Raw genomic sequence first — 26,132 nt, 5'->3', positions numbered from 1 at the left:
GCTGATAAACACTGCATGTCACATACACCACGAATACTGGCGGTGCTGACATCGATAGTTAAAAGTTAAAGTTCTGACATCGATAGTTGAAAGTTCAAAGTTACATACGAGCAATCCCGTGATCGCTCGTAGAAAGTACGAACACTTCGTTGCTTCATAGTACTATTCCGAGTTCCATGGTTGCTTGCATTGCGTTCTCTTGAACATAATGAGACTGAATAGTAGAATTGTTTCAGTCTCTCTGAAAAACCTGGTGTGTATTCCAGCATGCAGGAATATGCGGCTTGATAATATTAGTGTCGAGGTCGATGATCTGGTACTAAAAAAAAGCTCAGAAAAAGAAAAGCTCGAGGACTTAACCTATTCCGAATATGATCGGAGCCACCCACTATCTATTCATCATTGATACCTGAATGTGGATATTATCGGAGCCATCCGTCATAAAATGAATAATCTATGACTTCCGGGTTAAAAATCGATAGCATCTCGTCGGCCTATGGAAGCCCTGAAACGACATTACGAATTACGTTTTACGTTTTACGAATTACGTTTTACGAATTACGAGTTACGTTTTCCAAATTACGAGTTAGGTTAACGATTTACCATATGAGCTCCCTGCATTTCGTATGTCGCGCGAGGTCAAGGTCTTATACAATTACGTTTTTCGAATTACGTTTTACGATTTACCTTTTTCCATTGACTTATTGGCTATTGCTTCAAACGTTTTTCGGAAAAACACGGGCTTTGCAATGAAGTCGAATCATGACGAAGAATGAATCTGACTGAATTTATTTTGCATTTCGAAATATATACATGTATATTATATCCGTGAAATTGAGGTAGTTTCGTACGCATTTTTTATTACAAGTAATAATGAGACCAAGGAAGTCAAAAAGTGACTATGATAATTTAAAATGATTAAAAGTATAGCGATTCAGCCTGCATACGTCCGGATTCATTAATTAATAAATTACAAACACTGACACCGGTCCTGTTTGGCAAGGGCATGATTAAGACGATACAAAGCTAGAAATTATTCGGGGTTCATGGAGATAAAAAGGAATTGGACTCCATATCGGTGCTGATACAATTGTTCAATTGTAACAAATGATCAGAACAAGTCTTATTTTTTAATAATGAAAATATATATTTATATTTGAAAGCAAAGCGTTTGGGCTGCAATGTCATCCATCATCGTTATTAGTTGAAGCATTCGGCAAAAAATTACAACTGATCACACTACATTGCTGCCTTTTGCCTGCTACCCAAAGTTTAATATTAACGACACGAGAGTGCACCACAACCTTGACCTCTTGTGATAAATTGAACCGAAATATAGTGGTAAATCGTTGCCCAAAATGTAAGTCGTAAAACGTAACTCGTAAGACGTAATTCGTAAAACGTAATTCGTAATGTTGTTTCAGGGGATGTGTGTAAAGGCCACTAGTAGGGATTCAACGCCGTTGTTAAGATATTTTTGAAGAAAAACATTACAATGCAAATTCTGAGAAGAACGTCTAAGTCGCAAATTTTAAGTAGCTCTGGCTTGGCAAAAAGGGCAACATCAGTTGGTGGATATCTATTTTCTATATTTCCCCTAAATCCGCCCTGCATTAACGCTCAGTTCCTCGTGGGAAAATCATGTTAAATCTACAATTTTCGGCTGAAAATTCGTTTTGTCTCAGCTCTGAACCTCTCATTGGAAAAACAATAGAGAAAATAGTTGACACTAGCGGACAATGGAGTCAGTACGTCGGACCCTATTTTTGATACGCGGCCGAGGACTTCTAGAACGTCATCACTAGGACGGGGTAGATCGAACAATCTTATACTATTGTGTTAACATAGGGTCTAACTGATGTTGCAGGTTCTAAAAGAAGAAACATGACGACGATAGCGATTGTCATTTTCGTAGCTTTTCGGTCGATGTTTCTGTATTTTGGGTCTTGCGTGAGATTCACTCTAATTCTACCGATGTTTCGTAGCACGAATACAAGAAACGTGTTGAGGATCAGGAGAAATAGAACGGGCAAAAGACTCGTGAAAGCAGACGTTAAAGCCGATAATGTGCGATAAACCGCATATTCAACTGGATTTAATTTTCTTTTTGTGAGCAATGGAATGTAAATTCCCGTACAGACATCAAACCAATACGTAGAATGTCCTATATTTAACATGAATCCAATGGCGAAACAAGCGAATAAAACATACTGTATACAAATACAAACATATAAACGGCGTTCGGTTATATGAGCCTGGGCGAACAACGGGAAACCGAGACTAAAAACTCGTTCCGTAGCTATCAGCACCGTTATCCAGTTCCTCGTCAACTTAGTCGATCGGTTAAAGATCACCATTGGAAAATACAGCATATAGAATCCGAAAAATCTTTCATTGGGACCATTCTCCATTTCGTCTAGTCTTTGAAACGCGAGTCCATAGACTGCGACGTTCAGCAATTGACGTAAGAATTCGCGAAAGAATTTCACGACCAGAAAAGAAATATCGGCAACGGCTAACGCTCTGAGGAGAAACAGCGACCTGTGCTGCGATGACTGGCGTTTGAGAATAGCAATGTTCAGGCTGTTCAGGAAAATACCGATTGTTATGATAATCGGCAGGAAAGTCACTCTTTGTATGAAGTTATCTGAAATACTTAGTTCATCGTCGCACGCGATTGAATCATTCGACATAATCCGTTAATATGAGACAATCTGCGTGATTACGAGTGCATTATCGTGTGACCTCACCAATGTTTCATTTTCTGTGCGACGTGCAAAAAATTGCGCGTACAAAATACACGAATAGCGCGTGACGGAAGCCTGTGTCCTGAGTTGGTGTCACATGTCGACAGTATTGCAAGCGGTAACCGCATGACACGATATTATCACACATACTCGCATTCATAATCGGTAATATAAACTCTTACTTTTAGACAAATTCTGTACCATGTATATGTGAAGTAAAAATTGCACCTCGCAACGGAGAAACCAATCTTCGTCAGAGCAGCACTGTCGATGTCAACTGTTTCGAAATGTGCTTCTTTTAAACATGATCTAGTCAACAGGCGGGGCAAACAACACAGGTGTCTTTTACATTAATGTCTATAATGGAAGAAAATACACAAAATAGTTTAGGACTATTATTTCGATTGACAATTTTCAAATGTCGATGTATATAGCAAATAAAAATAGACCCCAATAAGTAGGATAATTGCACAAACCGGAACCTAAATTTTTTAGATCATAAATTCGTGGGAATCACCGGCAAAAAATCTACTTTTCGTTTAGAATGATGTATAGATTAGGTTTATCAAGCAAGAGACTGCAGAGCTAATTGATATTCAATCAAAACTTCAGAAGGAGCGAAAACTATCGCAGCATCAGGGACCACCACAGCATGGCCCATAAAAACTGGACACTTCTATATTCAATTCAATAACGATTTATTGCCTCCAAGAAATGACACAAGATTACATATTGATAAAACACTACATACATCCCATATACCACTGACCTCTTTTTAAATCTAATGACAAGTACGTACTATGAGCAGACCTCTTTATTGCTGAAAACCACACAATTCTTGTTTATATATTTTCAGAACGTAATCAGTAATCAGCCGACCCTCTCTACGCTGAAACTGATCCCAAAATCTGGCTCATTAGGCCAACCCCCTTTTTTTAGAATATTTTCCAACACCAACAAATTTCATAGAAAACATAAAACATGTTTCCCGCATCAACATCAACAAATGTGATAAAACGAAGAAATGAAAATGCCTGCGCGGGGCGTTTCAGTAGACATTTGCAATAAATATACTGTGAATCATTCAACCCTCCTTGATAGAAGAAAAACATTTTTTTTTCAAAAATTCTGCGAGAGCAATTGGCATACGAAAACATACATGTTACTGTATCATTACAAAACTACATGTGATCAGATATCCTCACTTAATATTCAAGGTGCCTTCTCGTCGAATACACATCTTCCTCGAATGCACCACTGCAATTGAAACCATTTACGAATAACAAATACATAAAGAATACACGATATTTGCGGGTAATTCGATTTAAAGAAATAGTCGACATTTTACCATTTGGCTGCCGCATGATGTCCCGAACGCTGGGGCGTTGGTTTTCTTTGGCTGGGTAGGTTTACATATCCCTCTATCGTTTGTGCACATAAGATGAACACATGGATTAAATCGTTCAACATCCTATTCATAAATGGCAAAATATTTATAATGGATTAACTTGCTTTTCACTGATCAGCCACGTCTTTGATTTCTTTTATGGGAACCACTTCTGAAACAGGTGCTTTTCAGAATGTATCCACTGGCCTGGCGCAACGTTTGGTAACCCAGAATGTCTATGTGTCATATCATGGCTCCTCTAGGTCATTTATATACCGGGGTACAATTTACTGCTCTACACCACGACTAAAACAGCGCATTTTCCGTTGAGATTATGTGGATAACTATACTTAAGCCTAGTTTTCTAAGTCAGGACTTAGAAAAACCCATAGGTATTTATGCCTTTATTTCATGGTTTCTGAGCCTTGGGTCATGCAATTAATTAGCAGTCTTCTTTATGAGTTTGCTACTCTAAAATACGTACCGGTGGAACACAGTTGACTGATGTTGGTCCATTTTTCATCTTGCATTGCTCATCGGCGCTGTAGAATTGTCCAGGATGTTTTTCAATAATGTCAGCGTATCTTTTTATATTAGCCCCTTTATTCAACAAACAGTTTTTGTTTTTCCTACAAATACATGGATTGTACAGTCTATTACAAACGGTCACATGTTTCAGGACTTGTATTATAAATTATGTTTTTGTTTTCTTTCCGTAGTTGTTGCTTCGCACCGTACTTACTCGTTAAGTTTTTTCATCTTTTTTTTCATGGCTCTAATCGCACATTTTGAGAATCTATAAGGTGGTCCGCCTCCCATTACACTGCCTACACCTTCGGGACATTCTGTACCATAATCGGCATCATGTTTGGCCCCCATACTACAAATAAAAGAAAATATGCGATCATCAAACAAAGGCCAACGGAAATAGTTGTTTCCTCTATTTGTATCATGAGTTGAAGATGTCAGAGTCTTCGCGTAACGCCAAATCGTGTAAATATCGGCAATATAACACTGTAACGGCGGTTGATTACATAGCCCCACTATGTTAGATCATTGCAACTTTTGAATTCAAGTTTCTCTTATATCAATCGTGCCGAATTTGATAGAAAGAAGGAAGGAAGAACATATGGCAAACTTTTAAGTTTTGAACAAGAAACAAGAATTTTAAGTTTTGATATTAATATCAGTCGTACATCGAAAACGCAATTGTTAGTCATCATCCTTAAATGATAAATACCTATGTGCGAGTTCATGAGCAGGAGCGTTTCTTATAAGTTCTGTCGGGGCATAACGAACTAGTGATGCAGAATCAACACATATATTTCCTGATACACCTAGAAGGATACAAACAAACTAAATTACAATAATAATTTTGTGGCTCCGCGCTCTCGGTCTATTCGCTGCGGGGCGTTAGTGAACAAGGTCACAGTTGCTCAAATTTTTTTTTAGTGGACATAGTTGACATAGTCACAACTAAAAGTCCATTGTCAGCACGGTATTTATCCAACGGTTATCTTTAACCTAACTTTTAAGCAACTGGCCTGGAGAGCTTTTATTATGTCGGGTGATATCCACAAAAATATAGCATTGCTTCGAAAGATGGTGAAAAGATGATGAAAAGATAGTGAAATGATGATAAAAAGATAGTGAAATGATGATGGAAAGATAGTGAAATGATGATGAAAAGATGAAACGATGGAAAGGTGAAACAATGAAAAGGTAAAACGATAGTAAGGTGAAACGATGAACAAGCGAAACGACGAAAAGACGAAAAGTCCTTGTTTATAACGCATGCGCATTAGTGTGGGGGAAATTCTCTAAGTCAAGAAATTGTTAGCGTGCGCATGCGTCACTACGTGTGTATTTTTTTCTAATCTGGGTCATGTCGTACGCTGAAATGAACCTGCGTGTACTTTTGTAACGCGCAGGGGCAGTTTGTTTGGTCACTTAAGAGGATCATTTGTATTTTTAGCGATGACAAATGTTCAAATGATCTTGCTGTAAGCTGAAAATCTAAGATATATATCGGTATATTAAAATGAATGAATGTTTTTTCTATTACATATTCGGGATTCGAACCTAGCGCATACAAGTAAACCCTGGGGCTATTAAAGTTCATTATTTCATATTCGGGATGCTATATAACTTTTTTACTCGGCAAACTATAAACCAGCGTCATTAAAATTCATGTCGTAACGGCTTGAAATACAATCAGAAATTAATCACCTACAGTGACTTGTAGTCATCAAAGTTCACATGCAGTTCATATGTAGTGCAGCATTGTTTCACCTTTCCATCGTTTCATCTTTTCATCACCGAGTATCTTTAGCCTTTTTATCATCATTTCACTATCTTTTTATCATCATTTCACTATCTTTTCATTATTTCACTATCTTTTATCATCATTTTACTATCTTTTCATCATCTTTTTGTTATCTTTCAAAGTAATGCTATTTTTCGGTGGTTATCACCCGCCATATTTTATTCCAAAGAGACATCCATGAGGCGCCTATCAGGCCTAAAGCAAAAATCGACGAAATATATCGAGTGTTTATTACCTCCAGCGAAACCACCGTGTCTATTAAACAATACAATCCTGAAATTAATCATGGATGAATTAACAGAGGTGTTGGATAGATATCATACAATGTAGTGTTAAATTTCTGAATTCTGAATCATATTAGATTCAAGTGTCTCTCGTACCCTGAGTATAATTGAACATGGTCGTACGGAGGAAGTTTACCGGCTCTTTCTTCCAACCAAACCTTTACCGCAGCTCTTACGTCAGTAACATTGAGAGCATTGCCTCTTTCAGTCGACACCATAAATGGGTTAGAATCAGTCCAAGGGGCATCTTCAGCGCTCTGAAACACCAGGAGCACATATCGTAATGATCAATATATTGCTTATTATCCGAGGAGTGGCGTGGGCCAGTGGTTAGAGCGTTCGACTCTGGCAAGATAGGGCGAACTATATTTAGTGGTCGTTCCGACTATAATTCGTTCGCAGCGCATTTCAAATTGTCGACCATCTTTTCTAGCTATAACAGCAACCGTGCTCAATTTGTGGTCGACATCTCCGGCCTATGCTTTTGACTTAATGACATTCGATTTCGCTCCAATCTTCACGAACAGTCGACTAACACCGATAACCGAAGCTCGCCAGGTCGTGGGTTTGATGCCTGTTTAATACCGCCGTGTCTCCCGGGCAAGACACTAATTGTCCTCATTACCTCTCTCCACGCAGCAGTAAATTATCATCTGACCTTATAGATGACTCCTGAGTGTCTAGTTGGTGCTCGCATGTTATTTCGCCCCACGAAGAGTAACAAGGCTGGGGATAACGCATGTGGATACCGACTCAATCGAAAGTGCCCTCAAACAATGCACGTCGCACAGTGGAAAGAGCGCTTTAGAAATTAGCTATTTTCTCATTGCTATTGCTATTGCTATCAACATAAATTTCGTATGAATCGATGACAAATTGTTTGAACGCATATATTCAATCAATACCTGAGCCACGAAACAACCAGTCACGCAAATTCGAACTTGTAACTCCGTATCTTCGATAGCACCGAATATTAGATCCATCTAAAATGTTAAAATATCGCAAAAAATTCGCTGTATAATTCAAATAAAAAAGAAAAGAGAGAAAAATGGAAAGAATTATCTATTTTAATTGCACTAGTCGTCCAGCGTCTTATATTACATTACTTTGTATCTATTCCGGCTACTTCATATTGTAATTTAAATCGCGAATATAAAATCTATATATAAAGAAGTTAACGCGGTAATTGATTGCCTTACTGAGTTTACAACCTGCGAATAATGTTCAATAGTCTTTCCCATTCTTTTACCGAAACTGAAAACAAGCGATTAATGATTCGATCGTTTCAAACCAAAGAAATTTGAAGAATGTGTATGGAATTGCAATCCATGGTTGCACAGTGTTGAGGAAAAATCTTTCGCGGAACTTACTATGAAAATGTTGTGAAGTCGATCATTACAAAAAGCTCAACGTAATAAGTTCTGTTACTGAAAGTTTGTCGTCGGAAAACATCAATTTCATCGTCTACAAAAAGTAAACATGAAAACTACGTATACACGTACTATATGTTTATTGACGACCGAAGATGAATAAAGTAATTATGATATCAAATTTTCAATTCGAATATATCGACAATTGTATTGAATTGAACCAGTGTATCCTTAAATTGATGACGTATTGCACATACAATCAAAATTCATTATCAAAAAGACATGAAAATTCATAGATAGAAAGACAAAATACAAAATAAAAGTAATGAAAAAATATACATTATATTGAGAAAATAAACGCCAAATTTCTCAATTGTAATAGTTATTCTAAAACACAAATATTGACGGCGTAGAGCGCATCGACTCACACAAAACCCCTTAAATAACGCATAGTAGTTGTCAATGTATATAAACATTATTGTAACATTTTGTACGGCAAATTCAACATCGAAATTAAATGAATATTTTACAATGATAATCTATCTAAAGCATTAATTTAATCATCTTCGAACAAGATATTCGAAAATGTCAAACAATATAATATGTAATATCTAAATGGTTTGAGTCATAAATGCAGTGGATTTCTACCTAAGAAAAACTATTTTGTCCGGGTGCGCAAAATTTTGTTTAAGGAAACTTACATCCCTGTTTCTTGCAGGTGCAGAGAAACAAAAATATCCATAGATGCATACGGAATCTCTTTTCGGATGGCTTGAATCGGCCGATATTACCTGGATTTTTGTTTAAATTCCGTTTAGTCACGATATGAATGACCCCATCATCCTTCCCGGTCACATCTCTCTTTTTAGCATCTGACACCGGTTGCTGCATAGCTTTTTCAATAACGTACACATTTCCATCTCTATTCACACTAAATGTTCCCATCTATAAAGCGATAAGGACACTTAAATTAAGTCATAAATTATAATGCGACTGCTATTGGTTTGTTTAAAGCCACAGCTCCTATACTAAGATATACATCCTCCCGGGCAGGGATTCGAACCTAATGGCATCAAGACTGCCTCGGCCTGAAATCCTGCCTGAGCTCAAACACTATTCCACAATCTTCTATATCCTAGAGTAAAAATAAGTCATCCAGGGGAAATTTTCTTATGGCTGCTAGACCAGCATTTTAACTACGCATTGAAGTGGTTCGCCCCACATACCCAACCTAACTATCAAAATAATCATACCTTTAGAAAGGAGGGGTAGCCCAGCACAGGTATGCCAGTACTTCCGAGCCGAATAATGAAGGGAATCCCCACCGTGTTTGATACCTTACTCCAGATCAAGAAGTACAGAAAATCCCCTATTTCATCATCAATCTGTCTCTCAGGACCAACTGATTACATACATGTAACTGAAAGTTGTTGCCTATCCTATTTGGATATTATGGGGGACCTCTTTTACATTCTGGGGACTTTCTTAGGGTCCTGCCCTACACGTCTTGAAGCTACTAACCTTTGGTCTTATGGCCGACTCACTAGTTCGATATCACAGCATACATGATGTCATTGTATTAGCCGATCAGAAATCACATTTTATCTTAGCCAGGGCTTTTCCATTTAGAGGTTATCAGTGAGTTTGCTTTTAGCGATTATACATGAATAACAGACAAGTGATTGGAGCCACGCGTTTTGGTACGGGGAACCTGCGAATGTACCTGCGCGAGGGTTTCGTGTTGAGGAACTGAGTCTAGCTATGCCATAAGATTCGAATCGATGCTAGGGAGGATGTAAGAGATAATGCAAATTGGAGATATTGAAAACTAACCAGGCTTCGATGTAGGCGTCCATTGTCGAGTCGTTTCGTAGTTACAGTAACAGCAGCTCTTTTATCCAACGACTGGTAAGGTACACTTTCCTGTCGATATTGTGATAACGCGATACAGTCAAAGATATCAACACTTATTGGAATCACCGTTTGTAAAACCGTATAAGCCAAAGCCTACTTGTAAATTGAAATAATATTTACCGGCATTTCTCTTTGTAATCTTTCAAGTTCACCATTTTTATTCGTTACGAAAATTGGTGCCCGGTGAACATTTAACGCGTCTCGTCTTTGTAGATGTAAGATAACACTGTCTTCAGGAAATTCTAATCGAAATGTTAGTAGCTCCGGATGATTTTCAGACTGTCTTTTTGAAGCATCATGAACAGCTACATGTATATTCTTCAAATCGTCTCCTAGGGTTACGTTTTTAGACAATAAGACTCTAACTTGAAGTTTTTTGACTTCTTGAAAATGATATTATATTACAAGCTTGTAGTTTATATCAAACCGTAAGAAAAGGTCCAGATATTCAGACGCAGCCATACGTTTAATTACAACTGCGTTGATATTCTGCGTAATTAGTAATAGTTACTTCGTATGTTTAGTTTATACGAATAAAATAGATAAATACAGAAAAAATTTCTTCATTTCTTGAAAAGGACTCGAAGAGATGAATCGAAATCGATTGAAACATTTAAATAAATCATCATAAAGATTTTGATGGTGCGTTTTTTTCTGCTATTTAACTGCGTTAGACTTACAACTTTCGTGCAGCCAGCAAAACTCGACGAATTGAAAAAAAAATCATTTCTCGCTCACTGCAAGACCGTTTTATGCTTTTTTTGTCGAGCAATAGAAATTCTACCGGTTTATTCTACCGATCGGTAAAAGATGAATAAGCTTATGATGACAGTAATACGTTCTTAGTAACCGAGTTACACAAACTCGATAAAATGAATGAATATTTTGCTGTTAGGGGGTCACGTACCTAAAACTGCCGACTTGAAAAAGTAATAACTGAGTAAGAGCAACAACATAGTCCGACGTGACATGTTGACTGAACAGTAGCTTATAAACTGCGTTGGTTCTTTCTATCGAAAATCCATCCTCACTTGAACTAACAACGTAAAACAACTTGATAATTTTGTTCTCTATTGAGTATCTTCACATTCAGCTGTTTTCAATAAATCCTTAAATCAATACAATCTATCCACAGTATTTAGTATGAACAGTTATTGTAATAGGTGTAGAATAAATGTATTATGATATATAAATGATGGTTTATTGGATGAAAGACTTTTACTATTCAGCAGAACATATCTTCGATTAGTTCGTTTTGTAACAAACACATTGTAGGGGCGAAAAAAGACTGCAAACTAGCTTCAACTACAAAACTCACCATTTTCTTTTTTAAATATTTCGAACCACATTCCTCAAGATTAATAATCTTTTTCTCGTTACATGTACAATGTATAAGCCTAGGACTTGCTCACGGGATTAATTGAGAATTCGTCCTACGATCCGATTAATATAAATAATATGATATGAATAATAATATAATATATAAAATACATAATAATATAATATGAATAAATAACGAATACAACTGTACTTTTCAGTGATTAGTTATTCCAATTTTATTTTCATGGATTTTGAAACATTTTGTCACATTCTTTGGCATCTACGTATGAGATGACGTTGATAATTTGCAAACAACCATTCGTTGATGCACGTATAGTACGTATGTTCGTATGTAAAATATCTTCTTATGAACTTCTGGACGTATACAGAGCGTCCGTTCGACTCAGCAACTTAAACTGCGTGATCCCCTGTTCAATAGTGAAGTTTCCAGGCGCCATTTTGAGGCGGTCCCGCGGTTTCTGATCAGATGAAACGGTTTTTGATCCTCTGAATAACCGAACTACAGTAACAGAATTTGATACAATAATCAAAGTAACTTACGGAACTCACATAGTTTCACCAACTCCCATTAATTTTCTTTGGAGCAGTTCGAGTCCCATCTAAAGACACTTCTATATTCGGACAATACCTTCTAGAGGAGCGCATCTGAACTGTATTTTTTATAGATATACAAGACTTATTTATCATTATCATTTATTCTATGTAAAGGGTGACCCAAAAAGTGTCTCTCATGAAAACATCCATAAAACACGCAATTTTGATAGTAATCAAACTAAAATTGGTACAAATTAACATCAGTCAATGCCTGATATATCCACCCAGTTTCAGTGATCAATGTCCACCAGTCCTTGTTTTACTGCCGTTCCACGATATACTCCAAATGTCCACCTCTGCGCTGCAAGCACAACTGAATCCGACGTGCAAAATTGTCAATTACTCCGTAACACTCCTCCCTAGGAATTCTCCTGATTTTGGCAGTGATAATAAGAATATTTATTTCGCCATGTACACATGCAGTATAAATGATATATAGATGATAAACAATTAACATACATACACGGCTGGATGCTTGGAAAGCCAATGGAGGCTGTGTCCCGTAGGGATCCAAGCACCCAGAATAAAAGATCAAAATTTAATAAAATTAGGTAGAATGAGGGTGAAATGGAAACGCGAAATGGTTATCTGTCCGCTGTAGAAGTTTTAGATGCGCCAGTTTGATTCATTAACTTCATAGAATTGTGCTTTAAATGACTTAAGACCAGAATTGGATTTGGGTTCAATAGCCATTAAAAGTGATCTCCTTAAATCTGTTAATTAAAGTGTGGACTGATGGAGCATTTTTGATTGAGGAATATAAGATTGCCAGATAATTGGTATTTTTTCCAAGAAAAGATCTATCATATATATGATTGGGCAGCAACTCTCGGATAGTCTTTTTGTCTAGTATGATAGTTGTGGTTGAATGAGTTTTTTTGAAAGATAGCAAGAATGGGTCGAGGAAAGCTAGTTTTAGTATATCTATAGCCAGTTTTAACCAATTCAAGTTTGATCAAGTCGTCAAGCTTCAAGATTTTCATAGATTTGAATAGTAGATTAGATGGTGCTCGGGAAGTAGAATTGGAAATCGTTCGTACTGCTCGCTTCTGTTATTTGAATAAGTGGTCTAAATTGTTCTTTGTAATTATGAGTGGAGCCCACAAATTCAGACAACACATTAAGTGACTATGCACATAAATAATGAAACGGAAAATCTTCTTTATCCACCTGTTTTATCCATTGTGGATATCCAATGTGATTGCTGTCTTCAGGTCAGGGATAGTCTGCGGATTGTCCTGGTAGACATTATCTTTCAGGTAAACCCACAGATAAAAATCTGGGGGGTTGAGGTCCGGCGAGTGTGAGGCCCATTCAGGATCACACCTCCTACTGATGAGACGAACACCAAAGCGTTCCCTCATCATTCCAATGAGTCGTTTGAAGTGTGGGAAGTTGCCCCATCCTGTTGAAACCACTGTCCATCCCTCACAACACCTTTACGTCTACCAAGGTTGTCCAAAACTTCCTAAGAACCCCTAGATATTAAAGATTCTATGGATGTTTTCATGAGAGACACATTTTTGGGTCACCCTGTACGCAAATCAGACAAAAAGGACTGAGATAAATGAACACACTGTATCATTGGATTTATTTTGAAATCAAAAACATATATATTTTCCTCAATACAACGATGTACTCGAAAACGAACGTACGACACATTTTGTAAATTTGAGTGGCGGAACTATCATCTAAAAATTAGTTATGAAAAAATTCATCATGATTTGAGGTGGCAAAAACATTTGTAATCATTGATTGGAAAACACTTTATCTGCGATTTATTAGATTTGTTCCACCTGCTACTTCACATTCAGCTGTCCTATATGCGAAGCCTGAAACCTTATAATTCGTATGATAAAATCTATACTATCATGGTATGAATAACGTCATTGCTACTTATAACATAAATCATATTTGAAAGTATCTTTAAAGAAGAGTGACCATGTGAAACTAGTTTTCCCCGAGAGATTATTAGAAAATCTATCCATCGATCTATGAAATCATCTGCATATCATGTTACAGGTCACCAAATACTGATGAAGAAATAGTGGCACACCATGAAATATAATTGGCATTTTATTCCTATTATTTGCATTGCAAAATATCATACGATATTCCCGTAGCTGATTCAATATCGGTATTTTTGGAACAAGGAGTTTGGAACAAGTTTGTGTTGCTTCCCTGGTTCTTTTTTTTAAGACCTAGGTATGCAATAAACGAGGAAACATCATTCACTTGATGCGGCAAGTAAGAGCTCGAAGCTTTTTCATTTTTAACTCGAAGTTATGAACTCAATATTCCCCGTGGTTTTGAACGCAAAATACAACTTTAAATCTATATTGCACGTCAATTAGTCTATAAGAATTAGGTTTATTCCTGGTGTAAATACGCAATTTTTCATTAAATGGTACGACCAATTACAATGCCAGGTACCAATCGAACGGGGTCTTGTATCTGAGGTATGAAATGCTCTTTGTAGCCCTTAATCTAATTCAAATAACCCATATATTATCTGCACGCCTAGGCGTGAATCTGGATAGTCTAATATCCATCAGCGAAACAGCAAATCGATTCTATCACTAAGTGAATAACCATCTATCAAATAAATACTTTTATTCGATAATAAATCCGATTCACATTGTTGTATAGATTTATTTTACTCTCAATCATTTTTTTCGAAATTAAAGAACCCGCCAACAGGCAGGTGTTACTTACTGTGAATAATGAAGTAGGCCATTATTGAACAGTATGAAAGTGCGTTATTATTATTGGAGTAATAAATTTCCTATTTAGACAACGGGAAAATAAGCCGGAGTTCAAGGCAGTAGTTGCGGTTAGCAGGCAACCCACGTAAATACTTACGTCACACATAAGAGAGAAGCATAGAAGATAGGTGAGAGTGACGTGGGTATCTACGTGGGAAAGCTTGTTATAGCAGCAGCCTTGAGCTCTGGAAAGTTGAGTTATAAATTTAGCGCTCGTGACGTATAACACACGTAGAAATGATTTACATGGCCAGTAGAACTGTAGTAATAGAATAATACGTCTCTGGCTATGATGCCAAGCGGTGTGGAAATATACGTCACGAGCGAAGGAAGAATATGTATAAAAAGGGAGGGTTTTAATGGAATGGGGTCGAGAAAGCTTGGTCGGTAGAGCTAGGTCGGTTGAGCTAGTGGTTAGAACTAGAGGGGACGTGCTAGAAAGATTGTAAGAAGAGAGTATAAGAATAAAGATCTGGATCGATAGAAGAAGCTAGTTGTAGTTAATTTATGAGAAGAACCCCAAGGAACTACGCTGGTGAAACGCAAACAACACAGGTGGTCAACACACGACACCCTAACACTCGGAAAAGGACCCCCACAACATTATAACTTCAACTTCATGGTCAACATAAGCCTATCGATTAATAAAAAAAACATTGTGTGAGGGATACATAAAATAGGTGACGTTCACGCGAAGAAAGATGTCACTTGTTAAGACCACAACCTTGACCTCTCGCGATGACTTGAACCGAAATGTACTGGTAAATCGTTAAACGACATAAACATACGGAATTCGTATTCAGAAAACTAAAATCGTATCTAAAATCGTCAAACATGACTCTTCATTCGTAATGTCATGTGTTGAATGAACTTTTCAAGCAACGATTGGACGAATGAAATGACATGAATGAAATTTCATTAACATTTCATTGAACTTGAAGCGATCTGGATCGAAAGGTTTTATGCATAATGCTGTATACAAATTCACTACAATATTATACCAATCTTCGATTCAATTTTCTAATAAGTGGATCTACTTTTGCGTTTTCGATCGATGCAAAGAAAATGCCAAGACATGGCAGCCCCGACGTTAAGTTCCAAAATCAGAATCTTTCAAACTGCCCTCAACTGATTATTCAGCTCACCGATAACGACAACAACAATGCCCACCACCTTCTAGGCCTTAGGCCTACCCTCTTGAGCAAAATACTTGTTCTAATACCTCTATACCGGACCACTTTCTTGTCACCAGTGAGATGATATTATCATACAGTGAAATGATATTATCAAACGTAGCTACTGGTTGGAAAGCCACGCGATAATTGTCTTAGATTTCTGAGAATTTTTGTTGTCTCCTTTTGATATGTGCCAAATTTGTAAGTTAACCATTAATTTCATCTCATACAAATTCAATGAAGAATAATTACTAGAAAATGAGACTTCATTCGTATTAGATTAATTCATCAGCATGTGAATAGAGTACAAATCAAGTAGACTACGACACTGACATTGGTCAATATTCTCCAACGAATGATGAATAGTTGTCATTAGCATGACTTAACATCCGTGCGGATTTGTTCGGCACGAATCAATAGCCGCGTCCACACAAAGACTCGGCGCTTAAAGAAGTACCGCACTTGGCTTGTTCAAATCATGCAAACAGACACCATCATTGGTCAATTCTAAAATATAATGAAATCTAGGATGAGTTGAATGTTGAATTTTAATTCAATTTACTAAACTTTGAATGCACACACATGGAATGCAATAGATATCACTTAATTTCAATCAGTCTTGTAACTCATGCCGCGCAAGAGGTAAACCAAAATGAATTCTACTAACACGCAGATTGTTAGTCGATCTTATTGCAGCAACATCGTTCTCATGTCTTTGGTGAACAAGTCTGGTAGCTACCGTAGTGTATTATTGGTTATCCTGCCTACTTTATTCCTGTTAGGAGCCTTTGGAAATATAGCTACATTCCTGATAATGATAAGCCGTAGATTCCGCAGTTTATCTTACGCTAACTATCTGATAGCTTTGTCTCTCAGTGACTTTATATTTTGTATCGGTTTCACACTGATGCCTGTTTTACAGTTTGTTCTTTTGCATGTAAAAAGTGGTTCAACATTCATAGTGAATTCATTGATCAGTTGTCAAATCTACGAATTTGTGATGAATTGTATGGGTGCCAATAGTGCGTGGTTGATAGTAGCAATATCTTTAGAACGCGCGGCGGTCGTGCTCTTCCCGTTCACATCTCGTTTGTTATGTACACCGAGATTCGCCCGATGCGTCGTTCTCATTATTTCCACAATAAACGCATTGGTTGTTGGTATTGCTCCGTCAGCAAACATGAAATTTTTGGATTATTTTGGATGTTATTACAAGCCTTTTGATCAATCCCTGAATTTTATGACTTATGTAATATACGTTTTTCTCATGCCGCTAACTTTGATTATTGTATCAAATTCTGTTATTATAGTTCGGTTATTCAGAGGATCAAAAATCGTTTCGTCAGATCAGAAAACAACAAAATCAAAACGTACAACAGTAATGCTTGTAACAGTTTCACTCGCATTTGCAATATTTACACTTCCAAATATTCTTGCTGTATTTTTACCAATCTCACCGACACGGACGGATTTATTTTTAGATATTTCCGCTCTATTCGAATTGTGTAATTATGTCGTTAATTTTTACGTATATCTTTTACTCGGGCGAGAAATTCGTGAATATTTCTGTACACAGGTCTGCCGTAGAAATTCAGCGAAATAATTGATTTTCAAGTTTTATTTACTAATAAAACTATTTTTCCGCTGTTGAACCAAAACCAAATTGTTGTAGTGTAATGTGTCAACTAAATATAGTATCTCACTTGTGGGTTAGTTCTGGAGACCAGGTACACGTCCTGCCCGTTCGGCCATGGATCCAATTGAGATACTGGTGATATATTTAGTTGATTTTGTTGAACAAAAAAAACATTTGTTTTGAGCACAGAAGAGAATTAACAATACATGTATGAATACACAAGAATGTACAACGAACATGTATATAAATCACAGTATGATTCTTTTTTTTCTTTTCCCTTTCGGACACTTCTTGAACAGTCATAGCTTGATGTTAACTGAAGACAAAACTGGCTTACCTTTATTTATGAAATAAACCACTGTTAATTTAGATTTTTCTATCTGACTAGACGAATCTCAGGAGCTGCAGTAAAATAGGTTCCCATAACGGAACGCTTCACCCAGTCAATTGGGGTACAAGTATCAACACTGTATCATATCTCGGGGAAAGGACCCCTTGAACGCCATCACTAGGACGAGGTAGATCAAGCAGTCTCACAATCGTGTTAACGTAGGGTCTAACTGATGTTGCAGGTTCTAAAAGTAGAAACATGACGATGATAGCGATTGCCATTTTCGTAGCTTTTCGGTCGATGTTTCTGTATTTTGGATCTTGCGTGAGATTCACTCTAATTCTACCGATGTTTCGTAGCACGAATACAAGAACCGTGTTGAGGATCAGGAGAAATAGAACGGGCAAAAGACTCGTGAAAGCAGACGTTAAAGTCGATGATACGCGATAAACTATGGTGGCTGATAAGGGCCATAGCGTAAAATTCCTGGTATGTAAATGAGGGCGCCAAAACGCCAGAACGAAAAAAAACGTCCAATTTTCTCTGAAAGTTCGTTTTGGCGCGCCAAAACAAAGAAAATTCCGTTTTTCGAACTTTCATCTTGGCGCCCCCGCCAAAACGAACTTTCGTTTTGGCGCCCCCGCCAAAACAACGAAAAACGTCGAAATTTCTCTAAAAGTTCGTTTTGGCGCGCCAAAACGAAGAATATTCCGTTTTGGCGCCCCCGCCAAAACGAACTTTCATTTTGGCGCCCCCGCCAAAACAACGAAAAACGTCGAAATTTCTCTAAAAGTTCGTTTTGGCGCGCCAAAACAAAGAATATTCGGTTTTGGCGCCCCCGCCAAAACTAACTTTCATTTTGGCGCCCCCGCCAAAACAACGAAAAACGTCGAAATTTCTTTGAAAGTTCGTTTTGGCGCGCCAAAACAAAGAAAATTCCGTTTTGGCGCCCCCGCCAAAACGAACTTTAATTTTGGCGCCCCCGCCAAACAGCGAAAAACGTCGAACTTTCTTTGAAAATCCGATTCGTCTCCCTTCGATTTTGTTACGAGTCGGATCTAGGTATACGTGATAATACATATCGTTGTCGATGGTGGTGGTGTATACATTAACGGACTAACGAACAGGTATGTAGCCTATTCAGGGTTAAATGCAGGGGTTGCTTTGGGTCCTCGAGAACCCCTCCCACTTGGAAAACTACTTTTCAAAGTAGACATGTTAGGCCTACATCTTAAATGTATGAGATGATCAAGTAGCGCCTAAAAACGCTTACAAAGCATGAAAATGGGACTAAGTTTTTAAAATTTCTCGGGATGACCAGCAGAGCACCACCGTACCCTCTCGACCCCCACTCCTTAAAAAATGCTGGATCAGCCCCTGGTATCATTTAAATCCTATACATTGCCTCGCATTGCTTAGCTCACATAGGCCTATTCATAAACTTTGTTCTTTCATATGCCAATATATGTTAAAAATCGGTTGATTTTCGGCGGCTGAAAACTTATCAAAAAAACCGATGTCGTTCTCTGGTATGCGCAGGCAATATAACACGTACTGGTAGTATTCTAAGTTTTCGACGTGAACCGTTTCTCTCGTACTGCCTAATCATTGTAAGCGACGATTATTTTGCTCGGTCTGCATTAGTGAAAACTAATGAATTATAATCATTCAATGGCGTTAATTCGTAAATGTCTTCTTTACAGATGGACAACACACTCCTAGAATTGGGATTAGGTCAATACATTGCAAAGTTTCTCGAAAATAAGGTACCGTGTTTCAATACTTTATGTATACACAGACTTGCCCCGATTGGTAATGCTATAGGGCCATAACTTCTGAAAATGTATCATATTTTAATTTCTCATCCAGATAGGTGTTAGTGACGTCACGACCATGACAGATAGTGATTTTGAAGCAGCAGAAGTTACAGCTATCGGGGATAGAGTCCGGCTAAGGAATAGGTGTAGGATAGTAAATTCTCAGCCTAAAGAAGATGAAAATGTGTCTAGTGCAGGTAATAATTTGAGTTTTAAGATAAATCACGTGCTTAATTCCAACTTTCATGACCGTTGTCACTGACCGTTACGCTAATTCAATTCCTGTCCATGAGATTGTGCTATCAGAGGGTTATACTTTTAGAGAGGTTATGCAGGCTTGTTCCTATTTCTCGTGATTAAGCTAAGCTGAGGTCGACTTACGACGACCATCTCGTCGTAAAAACAGCGGTAGTAAACACGTGACCGCCTATTGGCGATTCGTTTGTCACAGTCAGATCGACAACGATTCAATCATCGCCGAGTCCAAAGGTCATTTGACGCATAACTCATCGCTGAAATAGAACTTGTTCTATCCTTGCGATTCGACTTACGACGGGTCTGCGATCAATGGATCTTTTTACAAATTTGTAAATTGTTTACTTAAAATATATAACACTTTCCTTTATTATTTCATTTTCAGGATCATCTAGTGTTTTGTGCAGGTTGAGAACGCAATTTCAAAAACGGAAGGCCGGCACCAAGAAATCAATGACGACAAAAAATGCAGAGAAAGATACACGACGAATAAAACTAGGTTGGAAACACGCCATCAAAAGCGGGACCTTTGGACCTGAAAAAAGAAATGAACTTGTCGGCCTTAACCATGGAGTTCTTAAACCTATTTTTTCCAGACGGCAAATCGAATGCGATGAACCTAAAAATCAATGATGTGAGCTATTACTTAGCAAATTTCAATGGTAATCGGTTATGTGATTATCTTGAGTGTGGTAATGTTTTTGGTCTAGAGGCCTACATCGCAGCACATAAAACAAACCCTATTAGGCTCTATCTTCACACAACTGTTTTAGTTGACGATAGTGATGATGAAACATCCTTGCCATCCATGTCATCCTTTCTTGCTAATACCCACCAGCCACCGATTTCTGAGTCAACTTTACCTATGTTTTCGTTGATGCAACCGGCATTGTCGTTTACGCCAGCAGCCTCATCTACAATTTCGGCTAGTAGTGATATTCAACCTATCGTTTTAACTACGCATACCCAATCTGCCCATACACTTTCAACTCTATTTGCGACCGGGATTCAGTCTGGTTATGTGCCTACCGGTGCTGTTGGCATACATACGGGTGCAAATGATACACATTCCCGTGATGGTATAGCAGATATCAACTTTAATGATTTCGAATTGATACAGCCTGATACGCCTACAATTCAATTCAGCGTACAGACGAGTGGCGAGTTATCACAAGAAGAGATTAATCGCATTGAACGGGAAGTATACAACCTTCTGGTTCGCAGAACAGCCATGGTCGAAGATATGATAAACGCTTTTTGTGATGCATCGGTGATGGGGAAAATAATAAATGCTCGAATGATACTCCCTAATGGAAATGTTGAAGCCGGAGAAGAACACGGTGTCTTTCGAGAGTGTCTTGTCAATGTATGACGGGTAGTAGTCAGATGATCCCTCTCATACGCCATGATTATGGCACAGAGAAATGGGAGGCTGTAGGACGCATCATCAGTAAAGGATTTCAGGAAACATCATATTTCCCAATATTCCTCGCGCAGCCATTTGTTTCCGAATTGCTCTTCCAGCAGGATGATAGTATAGACTTGGTCGAATCATTCCTGAAATATGTTTCTCCGTCTGAGGAGCTGGTATTTCGACGCGCATTGGCTAATTTCGATGATGAAGCAAATGACGTCGAAGAGATAATAGACATACTGGGGGGATATGAATGTCGGAAACTTCCTACGAAGGAGAACTTCTCCATGTTGATTCGGGAAATTAGTCACCAGGAATTGGTGCAAAAGCCGAGATTTATAGTTGATTGTATAAAACCTATGATACAGAAATATGTAACAATATCATATAAACAGTACCTCGATCTTAAACCCTCCTGTCGCAAAGTGGTAGAATTACTTTCTTTTCCAAACGTTTTGTCAGCTCCTCAGTCAAATGTTGCTACGTTACTGAAGAGATATGTCAGATCATTGGATGAAAGCATGTTGTCTAAGTTCCTCCGCTATTGTACTGGTTCTGACATCTGTAACTGCCAAAAGATTGACGTGACCTTTACTAAGGTAGACGGTTTCCAACGAGCTCCAGTTGCTCGAACATGTGCCCAGATATTGGAGTTACCAGAAACATATGACGAATACGTCGAACTGAAACAAGAATTCGATAATATTCTCCAGAGCAATGTTTGGGTTATGGACGTCGTATAAAATTATTCTAGAAACGAAATGACGTAATCCACGTAATTTTCATATTTTCAAAGTTGGATCAAAACGTGTTTAAGTTCTTTTGTTTAGGCCAAAAGTGGTGTGTTTATTTTTAATATTGCCAGCCCTGATGTCGTTTCTTTTATCATAGAATTACTTAGTGACGATCTTTTTAATGATAGAAGTAATTATTCATGCAGTGCATTTTGACCAGGTTCTACAGTTCTCGGTTAAGTTTGACTCTAGAGTTAAAGCATTGGAAATATTGAAAAAAAACCGACTTAACTCTCGAGTCAAACCTTACCGAGAGCTGTTAAACTTGCTCCTTATATATGTTGTTTCAAATCAGGGCATCAATCATGACCAAATACGTTTTTTGTTTGTATTGAAAACAGGGCGATTTGGGGGTGCCACTTCTCTGCTGTCAAGTTATGTTTTGTCTCGAAATTGTAAGACAATCATCTTTAAGTACATATTGATATATTGTATCAACACGGTATTAAAACGTAGATAATGTTTTAAGGCTTTTAAGAGAAACTTTGATACTTCGATTAAAATATTCAAATATCTTCACTTCATTGCGTTTTCGTTCTTTCATGGTGTCTCACTTTCACTTGAGCTGCAAATGATATCGTGGTACGAAAGTGTCATTGGCACGTATTCGAACACGATTAAATTATATACTGTCAAAATTGCACATTCATATAGAGATACAGTGGAACTCGTTATAACTAAGTGGGATACAACGATTCATCGGACATAACAAATACAAGATTGTGTCCCACATTAGACAATTTGATTAATTTCACACTGGATATGACGAAATATCTGTAAAAATGAACAATATTTTCTGGTCCCCAGAGGTTCGTTGTAACGAGGTTTCAATGTATGCATCTTCACCTGTCGTGGGAATCGAATTCACTAAGCTAAAGCCGTGTTCCCCGAACCACTTGACCTCGCGAGTCGTTGGAGTCGTTACTAGCCGACCAGAATTCGGTCGTACCAATCACAGCGCTTTAAGCAAACGACATTATAGGCTTCTGTTGGTTTTCCCGTTAAATGGACCAATCAGCGTACAAGGAGGTATTTCAGCCAGTAATGAAATCACGCGTCGTGAGGCCAGGGGGTGGTGGAAACGAGTTCGGGGTGCGATACCAGACCCCTGACATGCGAGGATGAAAGATATGTGACTTGTCCATAAGACCACTTTTTAAACAACCGCTTCATAGAACTTTCTCAAAATAAATTTAATCAAAAATACATCTTATAATAATAATATAATATAATAATAATAATAATAATCTTTATTTTTCGAAGAAATTATAACATATAATATAAGTATATTAATACAAAGTCTTTTTGAACCATACGCAAATTTATTCTGAAGCGTTTTGAGAATAGCGGATACTGGAGTACGCTTTCGCAGATAATTCTCCATGTAAATTGATGGCACGTGTATGCTATTTCTGAGACACCTACTTGAGATGGGGTTGGATAGCGAATTAAAACATGGGTAGTGTTAGTATGATGTATTACTAAGCCCAAACAGTCGCATGAATCCATGAAAAATTACAATCATATTCTTTTCAACGCGTAACGTATATCATAGATATATTTGAATCTTCGAAATCCATCATGAACAGACAACACATAACCGTGCAGGACAGATACGTATAAAAATGATTCTAACATGTATGCTCTCTGAATTGAGTTAATAGCCAGTCAAACAAAGCAGCGGCTTCTGGGGTTGATGTCGGTCTTGATTGTTGTCCCTGTCTCGTTATAAGATCACACATCGCTGAAAAGTCCGGATCACAGCCTCTCGATTCATTCGGCTTACTACAAAATTCCTCTCGAATTTGCTGAAGTAGTCCAGCGTCCACTGGAAATTTGTAGTCTATCGTGCCTGAAAATATTATTTCGTATTATCAAGAAGTGATAAAAACATCGTAAACTTAGAAACCTATGCTCATTTTTATACAGCGTATTTCGTACCGTAATATTCCGGCGAGAAGTATAATAGATCAGGTTTTCCGGGTGGAACATCCACATTTCGTTGAGGCCTGATGGCATGTGTATTCCACTCCTGCACGAAATCCTAAAGATCGGCATTTATCAAATCAAAAAAACAATATCTTAAGGTTTGACTGAAAAATATTGGAGAAAGGGAAATTACTACGTGGAGCACACAAAATCGCCACGCGCTTTAAAGGCGGGTATTTAACCTACATGTGCACAACGTCCGCGGTAGATAGACTTCCATTTTCCTCCATATCTTTAAATATGTTCATCCAAAACTGAACAACTTCGTTTCGAAGACTTCGCCACCATCGTTCAATGCGCTTAAAACAAAGAAACATAAAATAATTGGTGAGTTTTGAAGTATCTTAAGTTGGTTCTAGCGCAGAAATGGAGATTGTCCAAATCTACCCATATTAATGACTCCACGAACCTGATTACTCGTAGATCTACCCACAAGAACGCACGTTTCGTCGTCATATTCTGCTCTAAAGGCCTTCTGAATCGCTGCAATTCTGCCATTTTCGGTTCCAGCGTCCATACGGATGCAGCGAGGAACTGCTGAATGATGATATAAAGATGATGGTCAGAGTATTATCTTAATCGTCGATTGATAACAGATAATTTTTCACAGGCATAATTTCGGCACATTGTGTATTTATGTATGACAATTCTATCTACCTTCAATGTCCTGAACGAAATCTAAAAAGTACCACGCAACCACCTCTGGGTCATTATTAGTATTTCCAACTCTTAACCAAAGGATTCGTCGGGAAAATCTTTTAAATATAGACTGTGATTATGAACATGTTCGACAAACCAAATTCTGAACTTAAAGCATCCAAGAAAGCAGTTCTGAATACAGCCAGATTGTAAACGACGCCTCTAATTATTTACTATCGTTTACGTATTTACTATTCTGCTGTTGATAGGTGGAAATAATATCTTTTAGGATATATCAATTATATATTATGTTTACCCATCTATACACCCATGAATCGGGAAACCAAAAGGCTTGAGCTTGTTATAACCATCGAGATGGACAAGATAATTCGGACCCTTTTTAAAGTAACGTCGTCGTCTTAAAACTCCATGGGTCCTATTCTGTACTCCTTCGAAGTCTAAATTCTGAAGGATATTGGAAACTAGAGACCTAGAAGTAAACAATCATATAACAAATGAGTGAAGTGATCCAGATCTCATCTTAAAGGTCTTACATCAATCAAATACACATTTATACATATGCTGGCCGATTCGAAAGTTCTTTTTGTCAGGAGTAACAAAACTGACAATTCTTCAATTTGGCAAAAAAATATTTTTCGAGAAATTAAGTTTTTTTTAATGGCGTTTTGGTACTTTAGTGCCCTCATTTATCATGTCAGGAATTAACCGTGTAGGTAGCCACCCGATCATACATCTTACCTAGGGACTATTATTCCGTAGCGTTGACGGAGACGTTGTGACATAGCACGATATCCCATGCAACATCCGCTGCCAGCAAGCTCAACTTGTAATAATGCAGAGAACATAATCTTAAACCCAAAAGACATTTTCAATTTCTATCAGATATAAGCATCACTTCAAAAATTCGGATTACTTTCCTCGACTGCAGCGGTTACGTCATTGAGAACGTAATTGTTGTTCCTTTTCAAACCTAACCTATTCAATTGTCGTTTGAGGTGGCGTTCACTGTTCCATGGCCTACATTTAGATGGTCTAAGAATAGATTTCAATTGTCTGCAGCTACGTATATATATATACGTACCTAATAGTTATTCCAAAGTTAAATAACATGGCAATACTCATTTCTGCATTTGTGAACCCATCTGCAAAAAGCTTCCTAACAGTATCATCAACTAGAGGAATCTGTTAAGATCATCAACAAGATCAACAGCAAAATCGACCGTTGAGCAACTTGGTCTTTATTACGTAAAAGGATACAAGACCGAACGGTGTCCATTATAATTAAGCGGTCGTGCACGAGTACGTATGCGTATGTACATAATTTGTATGTCAG

General features: G+C 37.7%; 1 protein-coding gene and 2 long non-coding RNA genes across 3 annotated transcripts; all 3 read right to left on the bottom strand.

Annotated features, from left to right (window-relative positions):
* Window positions 1-1,826: 1,826 nt before the first annotated feature.
* Window positions 1,827-2,693, bottom strand: LOC141910328 (uncharacterized). The gene has a single exon (XM_074801063.1). The coding sequence runs from the start codon at window positions 2,691-2,693 to the stop codon at window positions 1,827-1,829; it is 867 nt and encodes a 288-aa protein (XP_074657164.1).
* Window positions 2,694-4,740: 2,047 nt separating this feature from the next.
* Window positions 4,741-5,414, bottom strand: LOC141910251 (uncharacterized). The gene is made up of 3 exons (XR_012619884.1): window positions 5,375-5,414; window positions 4,877-5,014; window positions 4,741-4,763 (listed from the first exon to the last, which is right to left on the bottom strand). It is a non-coding gene; the product is annotated as an uncharacterized LOC141910251 (long non-coding RNA).
* An 18,448-nt stretch (window positions 5,415-23,862) lies between these two features.
* On the bottom strand, window positions 23,863-24,344 carry LOC141910227 (uncharacterized). The gene is made up of 3 exons (XR_012619876.1): window positions 24,326-24,344; window positions 24,092-24,194; window positions 23,863-24,002 (listed from the first exon to the last, which is right to left on the bottom strand). It is a non-coding gene; the product is annotated as an uncharacterized LOC141910227 (long non-coding RNA).
* Between the last annotated feature and the right edge of the window lie 1,788 nt (window positions 24,345-26,132).

This window comes from Tubulanus polymorphus, chromosome 8 (genome assembly GCF_964204645.1).
Source record: "Tubulanus polymorphus chromosome 8, tnTubPoly1.2, whole genome shotgun sequence".
NCBI classification, from domain to species: Eukaryota; Metazoa; Nemertea; class Palaeonemertea; order Tubulaniformes; family Tubulanidae; genus Tubulanus; species Tubulanus polymorphus.
Note: the sequence above shows the minus strand (reverse complement) of the source record. Positions and strands in the feature narration are given on the sequence as shown.

What these genes read in the sequence shown, in the direction of transcription:
- LOC141910328 (XM_074801063.1), bottom strand. Translation starts at nt 2,693, where the DNA reads ATGTCGAATGATTCAATCGCGTGCGACGATGAACTAAGTATTTCAGAT.